Source organism: Argopecten irradians, chromosome 14 (assembly GCF_041381155.1).
Source record: "Argopecten irradians isolate NY chromosome 14, Ai_NY, whole genome shotgun sequence".
NCBI lineage: Eukaryota > Metazoa > Mollusca > Bivalvia > Pectinida > Pectinidae > Argopecten > Argopecten irradians.
This window is the reverse complement of record NC_091147.1, coordinates 34,804,905-34,831,866: the sequence shown is the minus strand read 5'-3', so window position 1 is coordinate 34,831,866 and position 26,962 is coordinate 34,804,905. Positions and strand designations below refer to the sequence as shown.

The 26,962-nt window shown below is 36.5% G+C and overlaps 1 protein-coding gene across 2 annotated transcripts in view; it reads right to left on the bottom strand.

Annotated features, from left to right (window-relative positions):
• Positions 1-26,962, bottom strand: part of LOC138306979 (Na(+)/H(+) exchanger protein 7-like) — a 71,668-nt gene that overhangs the window by 42,063 nt on the left and 2,643 nt on the right. Inside the window, exons 1-3 of one of the 2 annotated variants that reach the window (XM_069247586.1) lie at positions 24,569-24,791; positions 18,124-19,057; positions 9,297-9,342 (exon numbers count right to left, since the gene is read on the bottom strand). In XM_069247586.1, coding sequence (XP_069103687.1) covers positions 9,297-9,342; positions 18,124-18,403 — 326 coding nt within the window. In that variant the 5' untranslated portion in view covers positions 18,404-19,057; positions 24,569-24,791. Of the gene's footprint in view, positions 1-9,296; positions 9,343-18,123; positions 19,058-24,568; positions 24,792-26,962 lie in introns of those variants that run through there. The other variant, XM_069247585.1, reaches the window with a different exon arrangement.

Genomic DNA, 26,962 nt, shown 5'->3' with positions numbered 1-26,962 from the left:
TTTACTACATTGTAGTAGAGCTGATAGTCTTGTCATACTTGAAGCACAAATTACTTTAAAACAAAACATGTCTGGTGTCATTTGAATGGTTTGATTTACTGTATAACTATCAATGAGTACTGTACAATTTGTAGCAGCAAGTGCAATAGGCAGATTGATAGGTAATAGAGAGAATATAGTAGAAGGTAGAGGGCAGAGACAGGGAATAGAAGTACAATGGGCAGAGGGAAGAGGGATATAGTAGAAGGTAGAGGGCAGAGACAGGGGTAATAGAAGTACAGTGGACAGAGGGAAGAGGGGATATAGTAGAAGGTAGAGGGCAGAGACAGGGGTAATAGAAGTACAGTGGACAGAGGAAAGAGGAATATAGTAGAAGGTAGAAGGCAGAGACAGGGGTAATAGAAGGACAGTGGGCAGAGGGAAGAGGGATATAGTAGAAGGTAGAGGGCAGAGACAGGGGTAATAGAAGTACAGTGGACAGAGGAAAGAGGGAATATAGTAGAAGGTAGAGGGCAGAGACAGGGGTAATAGAAGGTAGAGTGCAGAGGCATGGGAAATAATAGTACAGTGGGCAGAGGAAAGAGGGCACATAGTAGAAGGTAGAGGGCAGAGAGAGGGGAAATATTGTAGAAGGTAGAGGGCAGAGACATGGGTAATAGAAGTACAGTGGGGAGAGGGAAGAGGGGATATAGTAGAAGGTAGAGGGCAGAGACAGGGGTAATAGAAGTACAGTGGCAAGAGAAGAGGGGATATAGTAGAAGGTAGAGGCAGAGACAGGGGTAATAGAAGTACATTGGGCAGAGGGAAGAGGGAATATAGTAGAAGGTAGAGGGCAGAGATGGGGTAATAGAAGTACAGTGGGCAGAGAGAAAGAGGGGATATAGTAGAAGGTAGAGGGCAGAGACAGGGGTAATAGAAGGTAGAAGGCAGAGACAAAGGTAATAGAAGTACAATGGACAGAGGAAAGAGGGAATATAGTAGAAGGTAGAGGGCAGAGACAGGGGTAATAGAAGGTAGAGGGCAGAGGCATGGGTAATAATAGTACAGTGGGCAGAGGAAAGAGGGCACATAGTAGAAGGTAGAGGGCAGAGACATGGGTAATAGAAGTACAGTGGCAGAGGGAAGAGGGGATATAGAAGGTAGAGGGCAGAGACAGGGGTAATAGATGTACAGTGGGGAGAGGAAAGAGGGGATATAACAGAAGGTAGAGGGCAGAGACAGGGTAATAGAAGTACAATGCGCAGAAGGAAGAGGGATATAGTAGAAGTAGAGGGCATACAGTAATAGAAGTACAATGGGCAGAGGGAAGAGGGGTTATAGTAGAAGGTAGAGGGCAGAGACAGGGGTAATAGAAGTACAATGGCCAGAGGGAAGAGGGAATATAGTAGAAGGTAGAGGGCAGAGACAGGGGTAATAGAAGTACAATGGGCAGAGGGAAGATGGGATATAGTAGAAGGTAGAGGGCAGAGGGAAGATGGGATAATGTAGAAGGTAGAGGGCAGAGACAAGATGGGTAAAGTAGAAGGTAGAGGGCAGAGGCATGGGTAATAGAAGTACAATGGGCAGAGGAAAGATGGGATATAGTAGAAGGTAGAGGGCAGACATGCGTAATAGAAGTACAATGGCAGAGGGAAGAGGGGATATAGTAGAAGGTAGAGGGCAGAGACAGGGGTAAAAAAGTACAATGGGCAGAGGGAAGAGGGGACATAGTAGAAGGTAGAGGGAAGAAGGAACAGGAGATATAGTAGAAGGTAGAGGGCAGAGGGAAGAGGGTATATAGTAGAAGGTAGAGGGCAGAGACAGGGGAATAGAAGTACAGTGGACAGAGGGAAGAGGGGATATAGTAGAAGGTAGAGGGCAGAGACAGGGGTAATAAAGTACAATGGGCAGAGGGAAGAGGGGACATAGTAGAAGGTAGAGGGCAGACATGGGTAATAGAAGTACAATGGGCAGAGGGAAGAGGGGTTATAGTAGAAGGTAGAGGGCAGAGACAGGGGTAAAAAAGTACAATTGGCAGAGGGAAGAGGGGACATAGTAGAAGGTAGAGGGATGAAGGAACAGGAGATATAGTAGAAGGTAGAGGGCAGAGGGAAGAGGGTATATAGTAGAAGGAAGAGGGCAGAGACAGGGGTAATAGAAGTACAGTGGACAGAATGAAGAGGGGATATAGTAGAAGGTAGAGGGCAGAGATGGGTAAGGTAGAGAGGGGACATAGTAAGAGGGCAAAGGGCAGAGACAGGGGGGATAGAAGTATTGTGGACAGAGGGAAGAGGGGGATATAGTAGAAGGTAGAGGGCAGAGGGAAGATGGGATATAGTAGAAGGTAGAGGGCAGACATGGGTAATAGAAGTACAATGGGCAGAGGGAAGAGGGGATATAGTAGAAGGTAGAGGGCAGAGACAGGGGTAATAGAAGTACAGTGGGCAGAGGGAAGAGGGGATATAGTAGAAGGTAGAGGGCAGAGATGGGGTAATAGAAGTACAGTGGGCAGAGGGAAGAGGGGATATAGTAGAAGGTAGAGGGCAGAGATGGGGTAATAGAAGTACAATGGGCAGAGGGAAGAGGGGATATAGTAGCAGGTAGAGGGCAGACATGGGTAATAGAAGTACAGTGGACAGAGGGAAGAGGGGATATAGTAGAAGGTAGAGGGCAGAGACAGGGGTAAAAAAGTACAATGGGCAGAGGGAAGATGGGATAAAGTAGAAGGTAGAGGGCAGAACAGGGGTAATAGAAGTACAGTGGACAGAGGGAAGAGGGGATATAGTAGAAGGTAAAGGGCAGAGACAGGGGGAATAGAAGTATAGTGGACAGAGGGAAGAGGGGATATAGTAGAAGGTAGAGGGCAGAGGGAAGAGGGGACATAGTAGAAGGTAGAGGACAGAGACAAAGGTAATAGTAGTATAGTGGGCAGAGGGAAGAGGGGACATTGTAGAAAGTAGAGGACAGAGACAAAGGTAATAGTAGTATAGTGGGCAGAGGGAAGAGCGGACATTGTAGAAAGTAGAGGGCAGAGATGGGGTAATAGAAGTACAGTGGGCAAAGAGAAGAGGGGATATAGTGGAAGATAGAGGGCAAAGAGAGGGGAAATAAAAGAGGGAGAAGTTTAAGATTAATGATATGATTTAGGTCTAACATGGATTATATATTTTCTTGGATTTGTTTGCTTTGCCAAGGGAGAACAGGTATTTGTACTAACAATCGTAGAGACAAACAAGTGAAGCCTTTACTGTTATTGTTCATTAGGCCACCTGTAGATACAGAGTGAGATAATGTAGAAACCCTGGTCAGGAACATTCTCCTGGGATGTACAGTGTCACCAGAGATAGCCCTAGATCTACTGAGCCCTTGTTACCAACAGATACTATCAGGAGAAAGCAGCCAGCGCTCACATCACTGTGGTAACTGGGACTAGTGATCTATTCCTGGTACATACAAAAAGATGGGGGGATTAAATGAGTGGGCAGACAAATGAAAGGGTAATGTATCGGTGGGGTTAGAATGTTTCTAGTATGTCAGTAGATCCTTCCTATATGTACTGTAGAGACATAATTCAACTCAGCAGGAAGGAGAGCTTTATACTTCAATAATGGAGCAATTAATTATGGAAAGATTTAGTTCCTAAAGGAAGGTACTGACAACCCATCAATTGAGGATTGGGAAGGTTGTGCAGTTCATTACCAAGGAGAAGGCGTTCAGAAGACATTTTTAAACACACTTTCTAGGAAGTAATTAATTTTCAAAGTATAATTAAGAAAGTAAAGGACATCCTATAAAAAGTATATAGCCATCAAAAATAATGAGTCAAACCTGTCTATAAAGAACATTTGAGAGACCAAGAAAGAATTATCTTTAAGGCTAAGTGGTCTTTATACACAGCTAGGGCAAATTGCGATGAAATCGACCATTTGGGACCCATGAAAAGTGACCTTAATCAGCAGGTGGTCTTTATATAGGGAACCTGTAACTTGTAGAAGGGGTTTAAAATGATTGATAGAAGGGGTCAAAGGGGAATTAACAATCAATTAAACTAAAGTGACCTTCTGAAGGGGTCAAAGGTCATAGATAACAGTCATAAGGCATCAATGATAAAGAAATCAGTAGAGGTTGAAAAGTGTTGAAAGTGAACTTGATATTGGTCTAAAATAACCATTTAACTGAGACTAAATTATTACCTTTGACTAGTTTTCAGATGACAGAAAAGAGATACCATCGTTAATGAGATAGAACAATTCATAATTATGATGTTAGACTTATAAAAGGGTGAAACCTGTCAAAGCAACCACCTCTGTATAGAGACCACCTGCAAAAAGAGACCACTGTCTTGTAGTCCCAAATGGCCAATTATAACATAATTTGACCTGTGTATAAAGACCACTTGGCTTTAGAGACCACTTTTCACTTGTCTCTTGGGTGGACTTTAGAGACAGGTTTGACTGTACATGGCTTTGAACCAAATCCACTGAACTACGAAGAGCTAACACGAACTTGGAGAATGTGCATGATCACTTGAAGCCTCCATGAGACTGGTTCACCTTTTTGTGAACAAACAACATCACGCTATATATACATTATACGATGAAGATCGTAAAAAACACACAAGAGTTACTGTTTTTAGGTACGAGGAGCCTAAATACTTCAGTTAGGCGGTTAAATAAAACCAACGTTTACAGAGAAAGCATTCTTTTGTTTCACCTGTTTTTTTTAACTCATTCACCCCTAAAATTTCATAATGGACTGGTCTAGTCTTTGATTTAGAAGAGTCTAAGTGTCTTCAGGGGTGAATGGCTTACATCATTACCTCAGAAGGATATCAAGACTCTAAACAGATCTACAAAACCAACAATATACACATCACTGCCGATAAAACCCAAGAACGAATTATTATAAGGAGAGAATGCTTATGTTGTGATATTGGGGAAGAAACTGAATTGTAGGTTTTCAATGAATAAAAAACAAGTTTGAATGCATCAAATTTCTGAAAAAAATAGATGGTTTTTTTTCTTTCTCATTTAATTTCTTGATTTTCTTTTTGACAGTTTATTTTCTTTCTCTTTTTAAAAAATAATTCATATCAACAAATTACATATCCCTCTGAACTGATCAAATCTTCAACAACAGATTTTGATTTATTTGATGTTAGAAATCAGCCCAGATTCTGTAACCCTTTAACCTTGATGCCACCCTAGAACACAACCTCTTACCAAAGTCGATATACATATTCAAGCTGCAAAACTTCCTATCATTGCCAAATAATATCTATACTTATTATGGCAACCACCCAGAAGACCTTTTTTCGTATAACCTTTGGCATCACAAAGAATGCATTATTTCCAAATTCCTAAATACCTTCAACACTATCATGTACACAAACAACCAATACTACATTCCTAATTAACATGAACACATTCCTAACAGGAATAGTTATCTAATACATCAGTAATAAAGAACCGTCTATCGCTCATTAGAATGAAATTAATTATGGTCTTGTAACAGGAAACACATCATTCATTGTTCTCTGGTTTGTGACAGATATCGAACATTTTCTTTATGACTTTATGAGCAATGAAAATATCTTAGCCCGTGTCGATCTGAATAAAACATCAGAAGACAAACCAAATTGACAACTCTGTATTGCACAGCATGTAACTCCTTGAAAGACATGCATTCTTGTTCTGCCAGCTCTGAAGTTTTTTTCTTAACTTTTTTTTTGTCAACACTTTCTATATACTTAAATTTGTTAGTTTTCCAAATTAATAAAGCAAGATATACCATTTTTCAAGGTGATAGGGGTCAAGTGTGCTAAAATATTTTAAGAACTGTTCATTATCCAAGAGATCAAGAAAATCTTTATTATTAATAATTTAATTAATTAATTAATATCAATTGGCCCTCAGTTACCCAACTGGGATAAAAAGCATGTATGTCTGGAATATCTGTTAGCATATTTGACCCCGGTGACCTTGAATGAATGGACCATTGTTCTTCATAGAAACATGCTTTCTGAAATGGCAGATCACTAAACTTAGACTTTATTCCAACAAACATGTATATCAAAGAACAGTACGAATGAGATGAAAGAAACCATTGATTAAGGTTTTTATTGGTTTGTTTATTTTTACGTCCTATTAACAGCCATGGTCATATAAGGACGTGCCAGGTTTGTTGGTGGGGGAAAGCCGGAGTACCTGGAGAAAAACCACCGACCAGCGGTCAGTACCTGGCAACTGTCCCACATGGGATTCGAACCCGCATCCAAGAGGTGGAGGGCTTGTGGTAATATGTCGGGACATCTTAACCACTCGGCCACCGTGGCCCCCTCATTGATTAAGTAAAGCAAGTATTTACACCATGTTATTCATATATACTAACTAACTGTTAGCTGTTTTTGTAGACAATTGGCTTTTGTTGCTATCTCCTTGAAATACATAGTTATACATACTGTTCACTATGCATGTCAGCAGCATCAGTCTGAATTAGCTATCTGATATCAGAGACTGTACCCATAGCATTGTGTGGTCAACAGAACCATCACTCTCTGCTAAAGAGGGTCAATCACTGCTGACCAGATACCATCAATTAAATACAGCAACCAGACCATTGTCTGTACAAGTCCATCTTACTGCACTGGTGATTCAAGATTGCCGTAGAATAGATTATAGAGATAAATGAATACATACAGGTTCTCCAAACAAAATATACAAGTGCTATCACCACAATATAACTACAGAACTCTTATCTCCTATCTGGATACATAACAGCTTCATTGATAATGATAGTATGGTGCTTTTATCGTAACAGGGTGAATTCAGTTAAAGATGCTCCACCGCTGACAAATGGTATTTTTTCACTGTCAAAAAAGGACCAGACGATTTAGTATTTTTTCTTCAGTTACAAAAGTTATTTATTTTACACAATTACCACAACTGAAAAGTTTGAGCATCAAATTTTACTTCAAGATAAAACTATAAGAAATATTTAATTGCATCCCGAAAAAATTCCGTGGCACTATGTTCTTTATAGAATGAAGTTCTGCACAAAAAGCAAAATAATTATTTTATATTATTTTTTGTGTTCATTAGACATATATATACACGATTAAACACCAATTATTGTTCAAAGGACGAGTATCATTTATGGTTTGTTGGCGGTGGAGCATCTTTAAGTCTGGTGTTGTTTTTATACGATTTGTAATTCAGTTAGGTCTGGTTTTGTTTTTATAAATTTATTTAAGTCTGTGTTGTTTTTATAAATTTGTTAGTGGTGTTGTTTTTATCAATTTGTAATTCAGTTAAGTCTGGTGTTGTTTTTATATATTCAGTTAAGGCTGGTGTTGTTTTTATAAATTCAGTTAAGTCTGGCGTTGTTTTTATAAATTCAGTTAAGTCTGTTTTTTTTAAATAGTTAGTCTGGGTTGTTTTTATATATTCAGTTAAGTCGGTGTTGTTTTTATAAATTCAGTTAAGTCAGGTGTTGTTTTAATTCAGTTAAGTCGGTGTTGTTTTTATAATTCAGTTAAGTCAGGTGTTGTTTTTAAATTCAGTGTTTGTTTTTAAAATTCAGTTTGGCGTTGTTTTTATTTGATTTGAAATTCAGTTAAGTCAGGTGTTGTTTTTATAAATTCAGTTAAGTCTGGTTTTGTTTTTATAAATTCAGTTAAGTCTGGTGTTGTTTTTATAAATTCAGTTAAGTCTGGTGTTGTTTTTATAAATTCAGTTAAGTCTGGTGTTGTTTTTATATATTCAGTTAAGGCTGGTGTTGTTTTTATAAATTCAGTTAAGTCTGGCGTTGTTTTTATAAATTCAGTTAAGTCTGGCGTTGTTTTTATAAATTCAGTTAAGTCTGGCGTTGTTTTTATAAATTCAGTTAAGTCTGGCGTTGTTTTTATAAATTCAGTTAAGTCTGGTTTGTTTTTATAAATTCAGTTAAGTCTGGCGTTGTTTTTTATTGAAAATTCAGTTAAGTCTGGCGTTGTTTTTATAAATTCAGTTAAGTCTGGCGTTGTTTTTATAAATTCAGTTAAGTCTGGCGTTGTTTTTATAAATTCAGTTAAGTCTGGCGTTGTTTTTATAAATTCAGTTAAGTCTGGCGTTGTTTTTATAAATTCAGTTAAGTCTGGCGTTGTTTTATAAATTCAGTTAAGTCTGGCGTTGTTTTTATAAATTCAGTTAAGTCTGGTGTTGTTTTTAAACAATTTGTAACAATTTATTAGGATCTTTCAAAATACAAATCTCCCCATTTCAGTTTATTTCTAATTTGGAAAGAGATCAAAGTGAAAGAAAAACCATGATAATAAAAATACACCTGTATTTTGCACTGTTGTCCTACAATTGTAGCTTTACATTACTGTTCAGAAAATAAACCGGATGATAAGATACAACATGTATGTTGTACACACAACTTGCAAGCTTCAGCAAGCCTCGGGGTAACATGCCAAAGTTTTTCATGAGACTTGAGATATCCTTGTCCACTTGACAGACCTATGTAAGATTCTATTATTCTTTACCCTTTTTGCCCCTTTTTTGCCCAGCGCCCTGCCCTGTTCAAACCCTAGCTGTTAAATGAGATTGTTTTCATTGCAAAGTTGACTGTTTCATTGATCAAAGTCATTCAGTGTATTATCCTTATATATATATTCATTGATTTATAAATGCTACATCCGAGAGAATTGCTTCATTGGTATAATTCCAGCATACGCCAAGTCCATATCTAGCAATAAATCCCAGTAAAATTTTGAAAAATATTCATTCATTCTCTATTTTTCAGAAAGATCCACTTGGGAAATGAACTTTGTTTGCCATTCTTAAAGATTTTATCAAATTACAAATAAAATGCATGACTGTCAAATAGTATTAACCATATTAAATGTATACTCTCTTTACACTTGAAATGGAATTCCATGTGACCAAATATGATTCAAAACAGAAGATACGGTTTTCAGAGCTGTATTAAAAAAAATACAAAATCACTGCAAGGTTTAAAAGATGCATGACAAACAGACAGACAGCATGAATCCAGTATACTGAACACTCTCTAACTTCACTGCAGGGGGAGGGGGGTTATAACAAGAGCTGTTAGTCAAATGCTATTACAATCCCCTCCCCCTACCCCTTATTTGAGTCCATGGCAACCAAATCTTCCTCCATCGGGTTTCCATGGTAACTGTTAAGTGATTGTGATGTGTCAAATTATAGATACATCCATACTGAACAAAATTAATCCAAAACAACAAAACTGATTAAAATTTTACATAGAGTTTAAATGATGAATTAACATAACAGTGTAATTATTATACTTACCAGGATTCTGGTACATGAGAAGACAAAATGTCTGCATGGTGGAAACCTGGAATAGAAAAGAACATTGTAAATAATTGTCAGTTAATTAACATTATCGAAATATTTGTTTCATTTGTCTTATCACATTTACTATTGTTGTACATGTATATGCTTACTTGTGACTAATTGACCATATTGGGCAAATGTGGTTGTCTTGATAAAGGGGTGAACTGCCTTCAAAGTTATTATTTTTTTCTCTTTGTCTTTGCTTTTGTTTAATTTCTATATGGAGGGGGAGGGGGAGGTAGGTGGGGAGGATTGCTGATACTAATTTCACTTGGGCCCAGTTTCATGAATATTCCTTAAACTTAAGGAATCCCTTAACTTAAAATTCTCCATAGAAAAGCATTACAAATTTTAAGGAAGGCTCCTTAACTTAAGAATTTTCCCTTAACTTTTGCAATGCTTTTCTGTGGGGAAATTTGAGTTAAGAAATTCCTTAAAGTTAAGGAATGTTTGTGAAACAGGACCCAGGTAAAGATAGTGTTAGGAATATGTCCACTGTCAAAATTAGTCAACTAAATTGGGATTTCATCTTTTCTATTCTCCCTAACTTCTAAACGACTCCCATGATACTACTTATTTTGTCCACATAGCCAGATTACTTCTTTGCCCCATGTTCACTGTATTTAGTATATACATATTTTATACTATTTTTTTTATAATAATATTTGTGTTGGCCATATAATTGTTCTTTTTAAAGCATGGAAAAAATGGATAAAACATGCAGCAACGTACCGTATTCGACCCAATAAGCGCCCATGTCCCTATAAGCACCCCTCCCCCTTTTTGAGGCCTCAATTTCAATTGCCCATGCATAAATAAGGACCAAAATTACTTAAACGGTATAGATTTGCAATAATTTCGACTTAATAGCACCTTTTCATTTTTATCAATTTTTTAAGCGCCCTGGGCGCTTATTGGGTCAAATACGGTAATGCCCAAATATCTGCTTCAAAAGGTGTGAACCAAGGTGACTTCATGGGACAACACACTTTACATTTAAAGAAATAACAGTAAATGTTTGTGAAAATGCCATGGCATCATTTTCCAGTGTATTATATTCCATGATTGGATAATTAATCCATTCATCACTTAAGACACATTTGAACCCGTCTAATTCAAAGACTGGAAGGGTTCATTTTGAATTTCCATGGCATCATTTGTCAGTGTAATATAGTCCAAGATTTATGGAAAATTAACTCATTCACTCCTAAATACACATTTGAACTCTCCTAAGTCAAAGACTAGAACAGTTCATTATGAATTTTCAGGGGTGAATGAATTAAAGAGCCAGATTTTATCTTTGTTTCTACTGCAAGCCTTTTTGACAAAATCCTTTCTTACAAATGCAAATCACAGAGTGTTTTAAATGTGAATCTATTGTGTATAATCAAACCTTTCAAGGATTTCCTCTCCACGAAATAAAACGTTTAATTAAACTTACTTTGCATGCACAGCAGATATATGCAAATCATTTAATTTACCACTTTCAATAGACTGAGAATTAAATTCCAAGAGAAAGGCTTAAAGGAAACGTGAGGCAATTGGAATTTGATTAATATTAGCAAAAAGTAGAACTTTTTCGCTGCAATAAAGTATATTAATTCCAACCAAAACAGATTCAAAATCATTCTCTCCACAACTGCAGTGAAATACTAAATGATGATTAAATAAAGAACATCATTTGAATACTGAATTCAGTTACTACATTAGCTGTAGTAGCAGCAATTGTTTCTGGAACAAAGTTATTATTGTATCCATATCCTTTGTGCCCCTACCCCCAATATCGAAGGCAGCGGTAAAACAGAGTGCCCCTCCCTCCCAATATTGTGGGCTCCTGTGGAAGAGTGCCCCTCCCCTATAAATAAGGTCACCTGTGTCCCCAAAGGAGGGGAAGGAGCTAAAAAGGTAGGAGGAGATATGAACGGATATGGGTTTGAAGCCAGGACCCCCAAACTCTGGACCAACTTTAGAGGCCGCAGTGGCACAGTGGTTAAGATGTCCCAACATATCGCCACAAGCCTTCCAATCCCTAGGTTGCGAGTTTGAATCCCATGTAGGACAGTTGCCAGGTACTGACTCCTCATTGGTGGTTTTTCTCTGGGTACTCTGGATTTCCTTCACCATCTAAACTTGGCACATCCTTAAGAGACTCTGACAATTGATTGGATGTTAAACTACTTAAAACCAGGAACATAAACAAACCTTGCTTCAATGGCTCCAATCTAAAAACATCATAGATTGGGTGATATAATGTGTTCTAATGCATTTACTCTCTAATCAGACTCCATCAAGTGGTATAGCAGCGTCATCACTACTTTGATGTGCTACTCTGACAGAGAAATCAATCGTACAGAAAAGTGCCTTATCCTGTTTTTATCCGTGTTTGATCCTCTACATGTAAGTGTTATCAATGTCTGTTAATGACTTCAGAACAAACAGTACACACTATTAACTCTAAAGTTATACACAATCTGAACAACGTTACTGCTGTATCACTCTTCCTTTGCACGATTCAAGAAATGTAGTATTGTACAAATATAAAGTACTACATGAGTCAAAGTGTTCTACTTTGCAAGGTTTATAATGAACATGCTTACAGCAAAATTTATGGTCATAGCATAGCTATTTCATTTCTATAATTAGGTCAACTGAATTACCATATATGGCATGCAGTGAAAATGTTTATAATTTATCAATATACACGGTGGATTTCATTTACAAATTATATGATTAAAATTGTGGTTCTCAGGGCAAAGTAAAGAGAGTGCCCACTGTTGCTATGTGTAGTAAACGAATCCCATTCATAAATCTCACTTTCAATTGACCAATCTGAAAATGGCGTGAATTGCGCTCACTAAATAACAATGTATTAATTGATACCTACCCACAAGGGAGTTAACTCAGTCATATGCAAAGACGGAATATGTGTAACAAATTATGCTTATAACAAATAGATTTCGTTGGTCTCCTGAGGTTTGTTGTGGCCATGTAAATTACTGTAAACTTGTAACTGTTAGCTAAAATCTAGCAAACGGTCATCTGACAATTGGCACAATACAACTTGGTCATTTTGGCATACTTCAGGCCCAATTTTCTATGCCTTCCAATTATAGAGAAGGAGTTGTTTTGATGAAAAGTTTACACACGGCGAATCAACGACAAAGCACAAAGGTTATAGGTCACTAGTGGTCCTAACAAGGTGTCATACAAAAGCCGCATTACAATAGCAAATTTCAATTATATATCTCCAAAGTTCATTCAAAATAATGTCTGATAAAGCTACATAGATGTTTACTCCAACAATGTTAGAGGAATAGCACGACGAGACACTTTTGGAACATTACGTCGTGTCTATAACCTCTAGCTTCCGACAGGCCATTTACCCGATGCTGAGGGTAACATTACCACCATTGAAAAGTTTGAGCTTCTATTTTCAAAGATAAATACTCATTTATGCTCTGTCGCGGTGGAGCATCTGAAGTAAATATCAGATGGAAAAGGTTATATATAACTGTGTGACATGTACTATATAGGATTACTGACAATATAAAAGAATGTTTTATAAAAAATTGTCTTTTATTCGACACAATATTCAAAACACAATGGTCAACTGAATTTGAAAAAAGGTCGACTGTATCGTCAAATACGTATCAACTGTGTATTCAATAAAGACCTAGTCATAAATGCGTAACAGTGAGTTACGTCAAATACTCCGAATCAAGCACGTCATGTAGACGTTTATCGAGGTAGAGGACGGATACGGCGAAATGTATTAGATTAAAAAGGCTGCATGCAGGTCTAATAATGTTAAAGAACACAATAAGACATTCAAACCGGAGATACAACGTGACGTACATCTTTTCTCAGAGATTAAACGTAAATATTCTATTTCTAACGTTAACTTTCATGACCCGAACCTAGACCAAAACTTCATGTTTTGTATAATTGTGAATTTCCATTAGCAATCGGCCGGTAAATAGAGAACTTTAGAAAAAAATAATTTCAAAGTCCCCAAAATACGCTTGATACTGCCTTATATGAATACAGGGAATGTCAAAATATTGATATAATGATAAAAGAAATACATGTACCTTAAGTCCGCTAAACATGCCGCCTTATTATAAAGTTGATATTAGCACACCTAATATATTGTGAAACAAAATATTACAATTGAAAGATTAACACATAGTAGTATAAAAACCTTATAATATAATGAAAACTCTTCCTTAAAGCTAGTATTTATGAAATTTAACACTACTAGAAACTCTTCACAAAACAACCCTGCATAACGTTCCAAAAGATGTTACCTAGACGAAAACTTCATGGTTTTCAGGCAATCCAGCCGGTAAATAGAAAAATCAATTCTTCGGTAAATGTCCCCAAATCATGCTTGATACCTGCCTTTATGAGCTACGTGCAGCCGCATGGTTTAAAACTAGACTCAAGTTATTGTTACGTAAACATAGGGGATAATGTCAATTAATACTGCTAAAAATATCTATGACCTATGAGTACTCAGTGTTACACATGGTTGCCTTTATAGATACGGCAGCCCGCCATGGATAGGTTATAAAGGATATCATTCTAATTCTGCTATATAAATATATTGCCCTATGTAAGTTGTACTAAGTACACATCGATGTGTATCTATTGCATTTTTCATTCCCCTTTCATCTGACGTTGGAAGTTTCATCAAAGAAATTAGCCTTCGGAAATGAGAGTCGACAATCAGCAAAGTAACGTCCGATAAAAAAACAGCTGACCAGTCGACACTCATGTTCTGCGAGTACATTTTTAAACATAAAGCTAGGCTCCATAATTGAAAAGAACTACACATTAGGTCAGTGTTATTTCAAAGAGAGATTACTTTTTAGATCCTGCTGGTTGGGTATGTAAGTAGCAGCAGTTTAATGTGAGGATTGTGCAATACATGTAGATTTAAAATGTGTGAAACACATTTGAAACCATTTCACATCTGTTTTTGTCAGGGGAGCTAATTAATCATGAGTGCACTTTGTTGAAGATTTTGTTCATTTTTTGGTGTGGAATTCAATACAAGATGGCAGCCCCTATGAAGTTTAGCAAGATGATGGAAGATCTACTCACAGACTCACAGTTGTGCGAGATGAACTTCTTCAAAATCAGTGATAGAAGGACCCCATTCAACAGTGGCCAATGTTAACATTGTCATCGATGGAAAATCATTTGGTTCTGCAGTCTTTTCTCCACAGTTTCTTTCATTGATACAGTTAGGTTTGTTGGGTAAATTAACTTTTCAAGAACTTTATTACTGTATGTTACCACAAATAAGAATTCCTATCCCCCCCCCCCCACTCAGAGAAAAATAAAGGTTAAAAGTAGTGGGGGGGTCTAATTTGCAGACAATAACTTTACGCATCACTCTATTTCTGATATCAAAACCAGTAGCTGTATATTAATTAGATTTTATTAGAAGCGTCAAGCCAAATTAACTTGGGAAGTGTGTTAGTCAAAAAGCCTTTTACTTTAACTCATTCACCACTGAAACCACATTTAGACTCTTCTAAATCAAAGACTAGACCAGTCTATTATCAAAATTCAGGGGTGAATGAGTGTTAATTGCATGCTCTGCATCAGGTCTTACACCAAACTACAATCCAGCTAGTAATATGTCTGAAGGAGCAAGTATAGTAACTATATTATCACACAAATTCACATACCAATATATAGTTAATGGCAATATTTAGTGTGGTATTAACAGCCAGTGTCATTTGAGGACAAGCTAGAACATTAGGTCAGGGTTGTAGGAATTAAGCTTAAGTTCTTAAGTTCTAACCCTGGCAACATGCTCTCATTTGGATTAATATATCAGACACCTTAACCACTAAGCCACCCAACCACAAAAATCTAAAAGGATTACTGTCATCATGTTTCGTTGAAATCAGTCCAGTAGTTTAGGAGGAGAGGTCAGTCAATCATATATTGTGTTTGCAGACAACCTGTGTGAATCCATTATACCTCCCTTGCGTTACTTAGACCTATATATATGCACAATTAAACAACCAATTATTGTCAAAATGATAACTATTGATGCCCTGTCAGTGGTGTAAATTTGCTGCCCTTAATCATAAATGTGCCTTTGTTGGGTCCAGTTTATACAGCCTTAGCTGGTTTGTGCCCTAAAACCTCTGATCAACCTGAAGAATTCAGTTAAGTTCCACAGACTCTATGGATTACAATATCCTTCCCAATATTTTTTTTCAAATTCAAAAGTGAGAGGGCAACAACAGATCTATGAACTCCAATCGATAGTTCAATACATGGAAGTTATAAAGTAGTCAATTACCAGCACAGGTTGTGGTCTGGAGCGTGCCGTGATAACGAACCATCCGCTTCTATTAATATGTCACGTCATCGCGAACATGATAGATAGTATAAAGTGCATATGATGTCTACTGTCTATTGATGGTGTTAACAGCAACAAACAAAACACTAGCTCATCTATATTGAACTCTGAGCACAAACAATATTTATAGTTAATATTGATCTATATTATAATGCAGCAGGTTATTTGACATGAACTTGCAAGTTTTTCACATGTGAATCACGACGTAACAATGCATCTCAACAAAAAGAAGTTGGTATGCATTTATATTGTGGCAGTTCAATGTGCCATGACTATGGAAAATTTTTAAATACGGTTGACTTTTTTTCAGAGTTTTTTTTGTCTACAACTTTAATTTTCATTACCTAATAAGTGACCCCTTTGTTACGATTTTTAAAGTGATCCGGGCGCTAATTACGACAAATACAGTAAAACTAGCTGCTTCAATTGCACCTCATATAACCGATTGTTCATTGATTTAAAATCACTCCTGAATCCTGAACACATAAAATATACAACATGGAGGCAGGTTACGATTGAAGAATGACTTCTGTTCTATCGTAGACAATAAGACAGTGAATTGATATGGAAAACTTGGCAATATTCCATCTAAACAGAAGCTTATCGACGTATCATAAAGCTGAATTGAAATAGAATCGCAAGGTTGCATAGTCACAACCTTGCAGTCCCAGGTGCCAATTGCACTGTCACTAATAACTGCAGCAAATGTGGTCCAAGTTAATTCACATGCCAAATGAAAGTGTATGCATGTATATTGGTCAGTAAAATATTGCCATCTATTGTTATCAAAACAACAAGCGCCAAGTGCGCTAAAAAAATTGAAGCAAATAAGGGGCTCTTATTAATTACTTGAAACAAATTTGGACTAGCCTTTCATAAAATTATTCTACAAAGTATGCCATAAATCGATTTGCAAAAGATATCAGTAAGGATGCCAACGCACACTTAAAGATGCTCCACCACCGACAGAGCATAAATGATATTCATTATTTGAACAATAATTGGTGTTTTATGGTGTATATATATGCCTAATTAACACAAAAAATAATATAAAATAATTTATTTTGCCTTTGGTGCATGCGCAATCAGTACTTCATTCAATATAGGATATAGTGCCACAGATTTTTTTCGGATGCAATTAATTATTTTTCATATTTTTAAAAGTAAAATTAGAAGCTCAAACTTTTCAATGTTGGTAATTGTGTAAAGTACCTAACTTTTGTAACTGAAGAAAAACACTAAATTGTCTGCTCCAGTTTTGATAGTGAAAAAATACCATTTGTCGGTGGTGGAGCATCTTTAATATTTTCTGTCTGCATTTAATTCAAATTAAGTTTAATTGAAACCTAAAAAGGGGAGGGGCACTTATATTGATGAAGATGCTTATTGGATCAAATACAGTAGATGGAATAATTTAAGAAAGACTGCCTAAAGTTATTTACACTGGAGACCTGATATGGGTTCGATTCCTGGTCAGGGTGTTTGACAGGGATGTGTATTTTTACATTTTATTCTACATGGATATTCATGTTTATATTTCATAGAAAGTTGATGGATATATTGATGTTTAGTTCATAGAATATTGGTTTATGATGTCAACAACAATGGGATTTTAGCTTTCTTTTAGTCGAATTATGACCTGAAGGCAGTCCACTTAGAGAGTATGGGAAGCTGCTTGTGTCAGATCAGCGTATACTTCATTATTAGTTTTTCCTATTATGTAGATAGGAACATGAAGGTATATGCCATTACACTTTTGTTTACACCATGACTTATTAATAAACGAGACAGGTATAGACGTAATCCTATCATTGAGCAGACGTAATCAAATTATTGGGCAAGGTATTTTATCTCAATATTCCTCAGACACGCTAGCCAATAATTATATATCCTTTATCAATTCCCCCTTTGAACTTACATGTGCAGCGTTATCACATATCACCTGGTCCTGATATCATTCCTCATCTGTTAGATACGATATCACATAATTTTTATCTGCACCGTGGAATATCCCAAGTAATTACGTAACATCACGAAAATAATTTTGTATAGCAATACTGAAAATTAATCCTGACTTTCTATAACACAAGTAAACTTCATTTATTTTACATTGATTGCGAAACAAGTTATTTGACTTATACAAATCACTTTCAACGGCCCAGAAGTAAACTTAAGAGGGGTCTTAGAATAGGTCAGGAAACCGGAGTACCGGTAAAAAACCCATGTGCATGATTTTTTTATGGCTGGGTAAGAGTCCAAGAGGAATTCATTCATCTCTTTGCCATTGATTGCCTTTTTTATAGTGTAATCTCACCGAAGCAATGTCTTGCTGAATGTCAAAAACGTCGACATTCAGCAGGACAATAATATTTTAAACATGCAGAATATGGCACTTACCTAATTTGGAGATCCCAGCAATCAACAGGAACACAGCAATAGTGAGTGGTTGTTCCACATATTCAAAATGTATACTGGCCACGTGTATTCCGGAGGAGTGGCCATCATCATGGTGACCGTCTGCGGCATCACTACCGTTGTCATGGTTACTAGAATAATTTTCACCTGTAATCCCGTTGCCATGAGAATCCGCGGACGGAACATGAACACTGGCGAATGTTGACAGGACACATAAAGAACACATTAAAACATACGGAAATATCCTCATCGTTTCCATCATTATTTATACTCGTAGGAATCTGGTGATATCTTCTTTAAAATTTTCGCGTATGTGGTAAAAACTAGACTTCCATTTTATAAAACAGAAACTGCAATAAATTCCGTTCCAGACTGAATCTTCAGATTTTCTTATTTTTGCTATAAATTTTTCTATATCTATCCACAAATCCACTTTATATAATTGTACAGGGAATGTAATGTGGCAGGTAGATCCATCTGGGAATAGAAAGGCTCGCTGAACGCAAAATTTCCAAAATATTTAGAAATGAAATTTCAATCGAAACTGTTGTATCATGGAAATAATTCCCAAAGCAGGAGCTGAAAAGAATATTTTCAAAATATTTATAATCTTTCCAGTTTTATGAAAATTTAATTGAAACTGTTGCATCCTAGAAATACTTCCCAAAGATAGAGTTTTTCCATTAGCACATCAGCTACTGTAGATCTATAGAATGGACAAGAATTTTCTCTGAAGCAGTCTGCGTACTAACATAGCATATATCATCTTCTTTCTGTAGAAACTCAAGCTAAACTTTGAGTATGTGTTAATTAAGCAGACATCCTCTTTGCATCAATTGGGCTTTCCATCGGCTCTGTATCAATAAATCACAGAAATCTGTTAATGTCCACTCTGTAATCCTTTATCTCGTATAATCTGAAACAGAAAAAAAAAATTAAATCAAAGCAAACAGGAAATTTTTGATTGTGCACATGTCAAAGAAATAAATTATAATTTTTTTTACTTTGTTGCTAAAGATTTTCGTTTTCAACCATTTTTCTTTTGATAATAAAAATGTCAAAATGAGGATTCCTAATTTCATTTTATTTTTAAGCTGTGTGTTCTCCATCAAACTTTCCAGAGTAGAGTATTTGCCATACCAATTTTAACTAACCTATTCACCCCTATAGATACAAGTGAGCTTTTCTGATTCAAAGGCCGAAACAGTTTATGATGAATTTTCAGGGGTGAATCAGTCAAGATATCTTTGAAGAGTGAAAAAATAATTTCCTAAAATCTTTCTTCAAAATCAATTTCTTGCTTTTGATTAAAACAAAAAGTGTCACCTTCATATTCTGTAATTTCAAAGTTTTAAAGTTTGAATATGCATTTGCCTAATGACTTATTGTCTCAAAATAATAAACTATTGAAGGCTGAAATTCCAAACTGCCTGAAATGAAATAGTCATTAAACGAAAATATAATAGGACGACCCCCCCTAAACTAGAACTGTTGTCTAGGAATGATCAAAGCAACATTAAATATAAGGTACATATTTCTTATAGGAGGAGAGAAAATGTGGCAACGAACTTATTCGAGCCTGGGACCTCCGAATACTAGCCTTATGCTCTACCTATTAGCTACCTGGTCACCGATGATCAACGCAGTCCAATCCTGCTTAATTCCTCCCATTTGACTTCAACATTTATGTCCTTGAAGACATCCGAGACCCTTTTACCACCACAATAGATATTTAGTTGGGCACCAAATTTTAGACAGAAGAGAGGAGACAATTTAGCAGCCAGACTAGGATTTGAACCCAGCACCTCTGAATAATAGCCAGATGATCTACCAATTAAGCTACCTTGTCATCAATGAGGAACCCAGTTCAATCCCACTACACTCCTCCCTCCTTTTTCAAACTATTTGCCCTAAAAGACATAAGAGACGCTTAAACCGCTACCGTGGGTATTTACTTAGGTGTTAAACTTTTAACAGGAGAGAAAATGCAGCAGCTAGACCTGGCTTCAAATCAGGATCTCCTGACACTAGCCGGTGCTGTACTGATTGAGCTATTAGGTCACCAATCATGGACCCAGTCCAAACCTGCTACACTCCTGCCTTTCTCAAAATCTTCACCCTAAAAGACATAAAAGATCCACACCACCACCGTGGGTAAAATTTCTGACCCATTCAGACAGGCTTCTCCAGTTGAGTTATTTAAGAACCAGCAAAGTGTAGCTGTCAAGATATCATCAATTACAAAGAGAAAGTGTAAAAGACGGGAGTATAAAATATTGATGTGGTACCAGATCATGCTGACTGGAATTTCTATTCAATTTGTTAGAATGGTATATACATTTTAATCTCCTTTACACTGGTGGGAATTCCCTACCAATCCATATTTTCAATCTCACAGTTCAAACTTCATACATAATAAAAATCTAACTTGTTGCACTACATATCAAACTTGGAATATATCTTATTCTATCTTTTGTGATTATCAATCTCCAGCAATTGAAATCATTTCAAGTTATAGGCATTTAGGAATCTGACATTGTTGACATTGTTAGCTTAAAACTCTAATTGAGATATAAATTTTCAGTCATATTTCGTATAAAAGTTAAACATATTTGCACTCAAATGAACCACGTTTGTATGGGTATTAAGAATTTTAACACATTAATAAAAATTACGGAATGCTATTATAGAATTCATAAAAAAACCCAGATTAAATTTTTGGTTAAGATGACAATACTTACAGCTTCATTGTTTTGGACCACAAACATCGACAACCCTTGCTAATCTATTTCACTTACACTTTCATGATTGACTTTTCACAAAACTCTGAACTCTTCTGACATACAATTCGCCTACCCTATGTAGTATACCAATGTATAATTTAAATCTGTATTTTCTCACATACCCTATGTATTATATACCAATGTATAATTTAAATCTGTAAATTCATAATCTTAATACCTATACTTTTATATACCTTTAGGGTCAGAGACCTCTCTAACCTTCATTAGAATGAAAAGCTTTAATCATTGAACTACTGCGTCAAGATTACCACTGGTTCACCAGTGTTCGTAAGTAATAATTTCTATTAGACTTGTAAAAACAATTAGTCTAATACTACTCTATCTGCTGTAATTAGCGGCCAGTGAATTTAAAAATAAGGGGGAGCACTTGTTAGGGAACCAAAATATAAGTTGTGGACAAAAAACATTAAAAAGCAAGCAAATTCCTGGAATTTATATCAGTCTGTGACGCTATTTTTTTCACCGCTAGTCATTTGGACTTGTAAACCCCAAAATTTTACTAGAGTGACTATTTAATCACTAGTCCAAATTAAATATACATCCGTTTTGCTTCAGTTCTTAAAATTCAGTCATGATCTGTGTACATTTTTTTACCCAAATTGCAGTCTGGATGTTTTAGTGAACACAAATTCTCACAAAATGCTGATCCGGACTGAAATAATATCATAAAGAATGCACTCAACATGTGTTGAATAAATGCAATTGACCATGGCTCTTGTAAATAAATTAACGATATTAATCTAATTGGGAGCCACTAGTCCAATCGGACTAGTTCATTACAATTGGCACTAGTCCGGTCCGGCTGTAAAATTACTAGTCATGGGCATCGGACTAGTGCTTTAAGTTGCAGACTGTTATTTCCCCTGCTTTTGTAAAGGGCCATAACTCAGCCAAATAGGGTCCAATGAAAGTCCCAATCGAATTTGGCCAAGGCTCCGAAACATTTAACCATGTTACCAAGTGCGAGAAAATTCTATAATATTTGCAAGGGTTATTGGGTTGAGGAATACATAACTTCAACCCCTTCTCCAGAAGAGGAAATGGTCAAATATAAAAGAAAGGTACTTATTATAGGTGTCTATAAGGTAAATGTTCACAATGCCTCTGTGACTTTCATCTTATTAACCCACACTATTTGTCTCCATTACAGAATACAATAAAACCTGTCTTAGTGACCACTTCTGTATAAAGACAAATTGTCCAGGATCCCAAATGACTGATTTTAACACATTTTAACCTGTATATACAGACCATCAGGCCAGAACGACCATTTTCCCTTTGTCCCTTTGGTGATCTTCATAGACAGATTTGACTATTGATATTTTTCATGAGTGCCTCTGATACCTCTTCTTAGACGTCAATAGCTAGCTGATGTCAGTTAATACATGGGTTTCGAGATCCTAAATCAATGTTTACAGTATTTCAAGCTGTCAATACTTTTGTCAGTACAGCTTACTCAATCATTAATTATCAAGATTCATCAGAATCAACACCTGTTAAAATGATAATGTAATAATTGACCTTATTCAGAGGAATGAGCAATAATCAAGTAATTCTGTAACGAGGATGTCGCTCTTAATGAGGATGTAGCTGTTAATTGGAACTCCATATACCATAGCGATCAATATGCCAAAAATTAGGACTAACACTTGTACATATAGATAGCTGCACTCCTGATTATGAAATCCAAATGGATTTCTCTTTAAAACTTTCTCTGAATAGCTCCATTCTGACATTAAGTGGCAATCATTTTGTCAACTTGTATTTCCTTTAAAACTCTTTAGTTCTCTAATTATATAATGAGTTTGAAGGCTTCATTAAAGTGAATATTCAGGCAAAGACCGACTAAAGTCGGTAAAAATGGTGAAAATATATTCAGTATTATTTCTTATGAAATAGAAAAATTACATTTTTTTGGTCAAAATTGCTCTGCAAGCAAAAAGGTAATTTGTATTATAGGAATTCTAACATGTCCTCCTGGCTGGCAATGTCCATGTTGACATTTCCAGGCAGCCTCGCTTTCAAAAAGTTATTTTTAGAAATGTGCTAAATTTACAGAGACTTGTGCATATTTTCAATGGTTAAAACTGGACAATATATGTAGAAGTGGACCGTAGTTTTGATATGTAAGGACTTTTGGAAGACCAATGAACGCATTTAAACTGGTTTTCTTTGCCTGACAATTCACCTTGATTTTGAAATTCCTCTGTACTTTTTTTAATTACTTTGGTTTAGTGTTGGTTTGGTTAGCTTAACCTCCTCTTAACAGCCAGGTTCATGTAAGGATGTGCCAGGTTTGTTGGTGGAGGAATGCCATAGTACATGGAGAAAAACCACCAACCAGCGGTCAGTACCTGGCAACTGGAATTTAAACAAGTGACCCAGAGATAGAGGGCTTATGGTAAAATGTCAGGACATTTTAACCAATTAGACATTTTAGTTTAATGAAAAAGCCACAGCACAGGAACATGGCACAAATTTTCAACATTATTTATAATGTTGGTTGAAAAATTGTGCCAGGTCCCTGTGAGCTACAGTAGGGGGATTTCACCATCAAAGTCAGAAGAGAACACAACAGCTAGACTCTCAGATTTATGTTCCAGTTTTTAATTACAGTTTAGTGCTTTTCATCTATATGTTACTGAAATTGAATTCGGTAAAACTAATATTAATCCAATTTCAATACCATTTACCAGAAAGTAATATTTAATTAAGTTTATGATGAAATCTGATTAAATTCTTATCAAATTATCAATTATGTCAAGTCTATACTTCAAAATTTTCGGATTAATTTGAAATAGTTGTCTCCTTACAGAAAATTTAACTACCGTTTTGGACCAAGTAAGTTCTTAAAAATTGAAACAAATAAAGAAGCGCTCGATAGAACCTAAATTGAGCTAAGATTTTACAAAATTATTTCAGAGAAAGCAATTCATCAATATGCAAAAGAAATGAAATAGAGAAACCCTCACAGTTTTCATACATGTAATTGCAGTCTACATTTAAATTTGTGGTAGTGATAATGAGGCCTTCAAATGGGCAGGAAGCTTATCAAGACAGGGGTGTGTATTGGGTCAAATATGGTATATGTGCTATATCATTGTTTTATGACAATAAGAAAACATATCTTGGCATCAGTCAAAGACTATTTTAGCCATCTCCAAAAGTTGAATCCCAGTGAAGCATAAACCCATAAAATCAGATGATATTTTATCTGTCTCAAATCTGGTCAGAATTAATTGATTCACCCCTGAAGACATATTTAGACCCTTCTAAATCAAAGACTAGACCAGTCCATTATGAAATTTCAGGGGTGAATGAGTTAAACACATAAATTGTTCCTTCAAATGTTAAGCATAACCTTAGCATCAACTTGATGATTATGTTCTTCACACTCAAAACGATAAATTTACGTTTTCATAAAATAATCAATACCTAACCTGGCTGTCCATTAACATCTGACGATAAAAATATTCTGAAACGAAAATGTCCATCATCATGGACTTCTGCACACTTTTGACCAAACACATATACATATCACAGACCAAACACATATACATATCACAGCATTAACACAAGAAAATCAATTCTGTTCTACCTGTAATAGGCAGGTAAATACTTACCTGGCTGTACATTTCCATCCCAAACCTATAGTCATGCTGATTCCAGATATTATATATATACACATATCTCCACTAAACCAGATACCTTCAATACTTATTTACAATGCTTACATGGAGAATCTAGCCAGCTTCCATTCCATTGCGTAAATCCACTTAATATTGCTTACACTAGAAAAGACCACATCCTCATTTCAGGATCATTATAAATAAACAATTGCAGTTGTACAGATGTATAATTGTAGAGATTTGTTTACATGAAACTCTCCATCTTTTGATTTAAATCCTTATAGAAATAAACTAATTTACGATTACTTGGTTTGCTAGCCTTTTCATCAGGATCTGTCCAAAGAGATTTTTATAATTGCAGCACCATGAGTGAGTGTTCACATAAATCCTTTCCTGTAACCAATTCTTTCACACGAATCCTTATAAATAAATCATTTGCACAGAGGTGCAGTTGTGGAAAATTTCACTATGTAGAATTTCCCCTATGGACCCATTAAACTTAATTTTAGCCGTACAGATGTGTAATTGTTGGTTTTCACCTGAAGTTCCTCCGGTAACCATGTGTTTCCTCTAACATCACTTCCGTATGCTACACCACACGTGCTGATGTGGGAATTAATGTAAGCACACTGTGTACATCACCGATATGTTACAAGTACACAAAAACATCTCTACCATAGGTATTCCCATTCTATTCAGTCTTGTTTACTGTGTCCAGTGATGTCCAGACTATCCATTCTACAAGTTACTGGTCAAGTGTAATCATCCTTTTGGGTAAGCTGACCTTGAAAGCATCAGTGAGTGGAGTACAAAAATAGCCCTACTGGTACCATATATTAGTCCTAATGGTACCCAATACCAGTCCTATTGGTACCCAATACCAGCCCAGCTGGTGCTAAATTAGCCCTGCTGGTACCTAACTAGCCCTGTTGAAAGTTTAACACAAGCAATTGTGGTATATTACAAGTCCTGCTGGTAACTTTCATTAGTGTCATTGTCGTTTTTGTTTTGATAATGTACTTACCATACAGTCATACTTGGACCTTACAATTACAGTAGGTATATGGTGAATATACCTAGGGTTACTTTAACTAGAATTTGGTTAGTCTTAATTAGTCATTAGCAGCCTATCAACATCAAGGGTCATTTAAGGACAAGCAGTTTTGTTGGTGGAGATAAGTCAGAGTACCCGGGGAAAACCTCTGACCAGCAGTCAGTACCTGGCAACTGTCCCAAATGGGATTCGAACTCCCAACCCAGAGGGGAAATATTTGTGGTGGTTTGTTGGCCACTGCGGCCCCTAATGTTACCTTAAGAAAGCCGTAGTATTCTAGACATGTCTCAATTAATGTAATCTGCATTAGTGGCTTACATACCCCAGCAACATCTCATAAATATGCCAGAGAAGTACTTTACATATCTCAGTAGCAACTTGACCCCTGTCCATTTCATACCTAGCATGTTCCTGTGGCACCGAAGAAGCCCTAGAAATACTATCCATGCCCCTGTGATAGCTTACAAACCTTAAAGGTATGCTCCATGCCCCAGTAATGATAACAAGACAAAGAGGTAACCCCATGCCCCTGTGATAACTTACAAGCCCTAGAGGTATCCTCCATGCCCCTGTGATAATTACAACCCCTAGAGGTACTTTCCATGCCCCTGTGATAACTCACAAGCCCTAGAGGTACTTTCCATGCCCCCATGATAAATACAACCCCTAGAGGTACTTTCCATGCCCCTGTGATAACTTACAAGCCCTAGGAGGTATCTTTCCATGCCCCCATGTGATAACTTACAAGCCCTAGAGGTATCCTCCATGCCCCTGTGATAATTACAACCCTAGAGGTATCCTCCATGCCCCTGTAATAACTTACAAGCCCTAGAGGTATCCTCCATGCCCCTGCGATAAATACAACCCCTAGAGGTACTTTCCATGCCCCTGTAATAACTTACAAGCCCTGGAGGTGCTTTCCATGCCCCATGATAACTTACAAGCCCTAGAGGTATCCTCCATGCCCCTGCGATAAATACAACCCTAGAGGTACTTTCCATGCCCCTGTAATAACTTACAAGCCCTGAGTGCTTTCCATGCCCCCTGTGATAACTTACAAGCCCTAGAGGTACCCTCCATGCCCCTGTGATAAATTACAAGCCCTTAGAGAACTTTCAATTCCCTTTCAGTGTCCCCAATATGACTCAGCATCTAACCATTGAAGTCCAGCAATACAAACTCCATGCTAACCAAAAAGCCTTCATAACCACTATATTGGTACCTTTAAGGTCCTTGTATTAATTTTTAAGCCCAAGGAGAACTTAACATGCCCTAGATGTATCCACAATGCCCCTGTGATAACTTACATACTGTATTGCTGTCCCTTACATAAC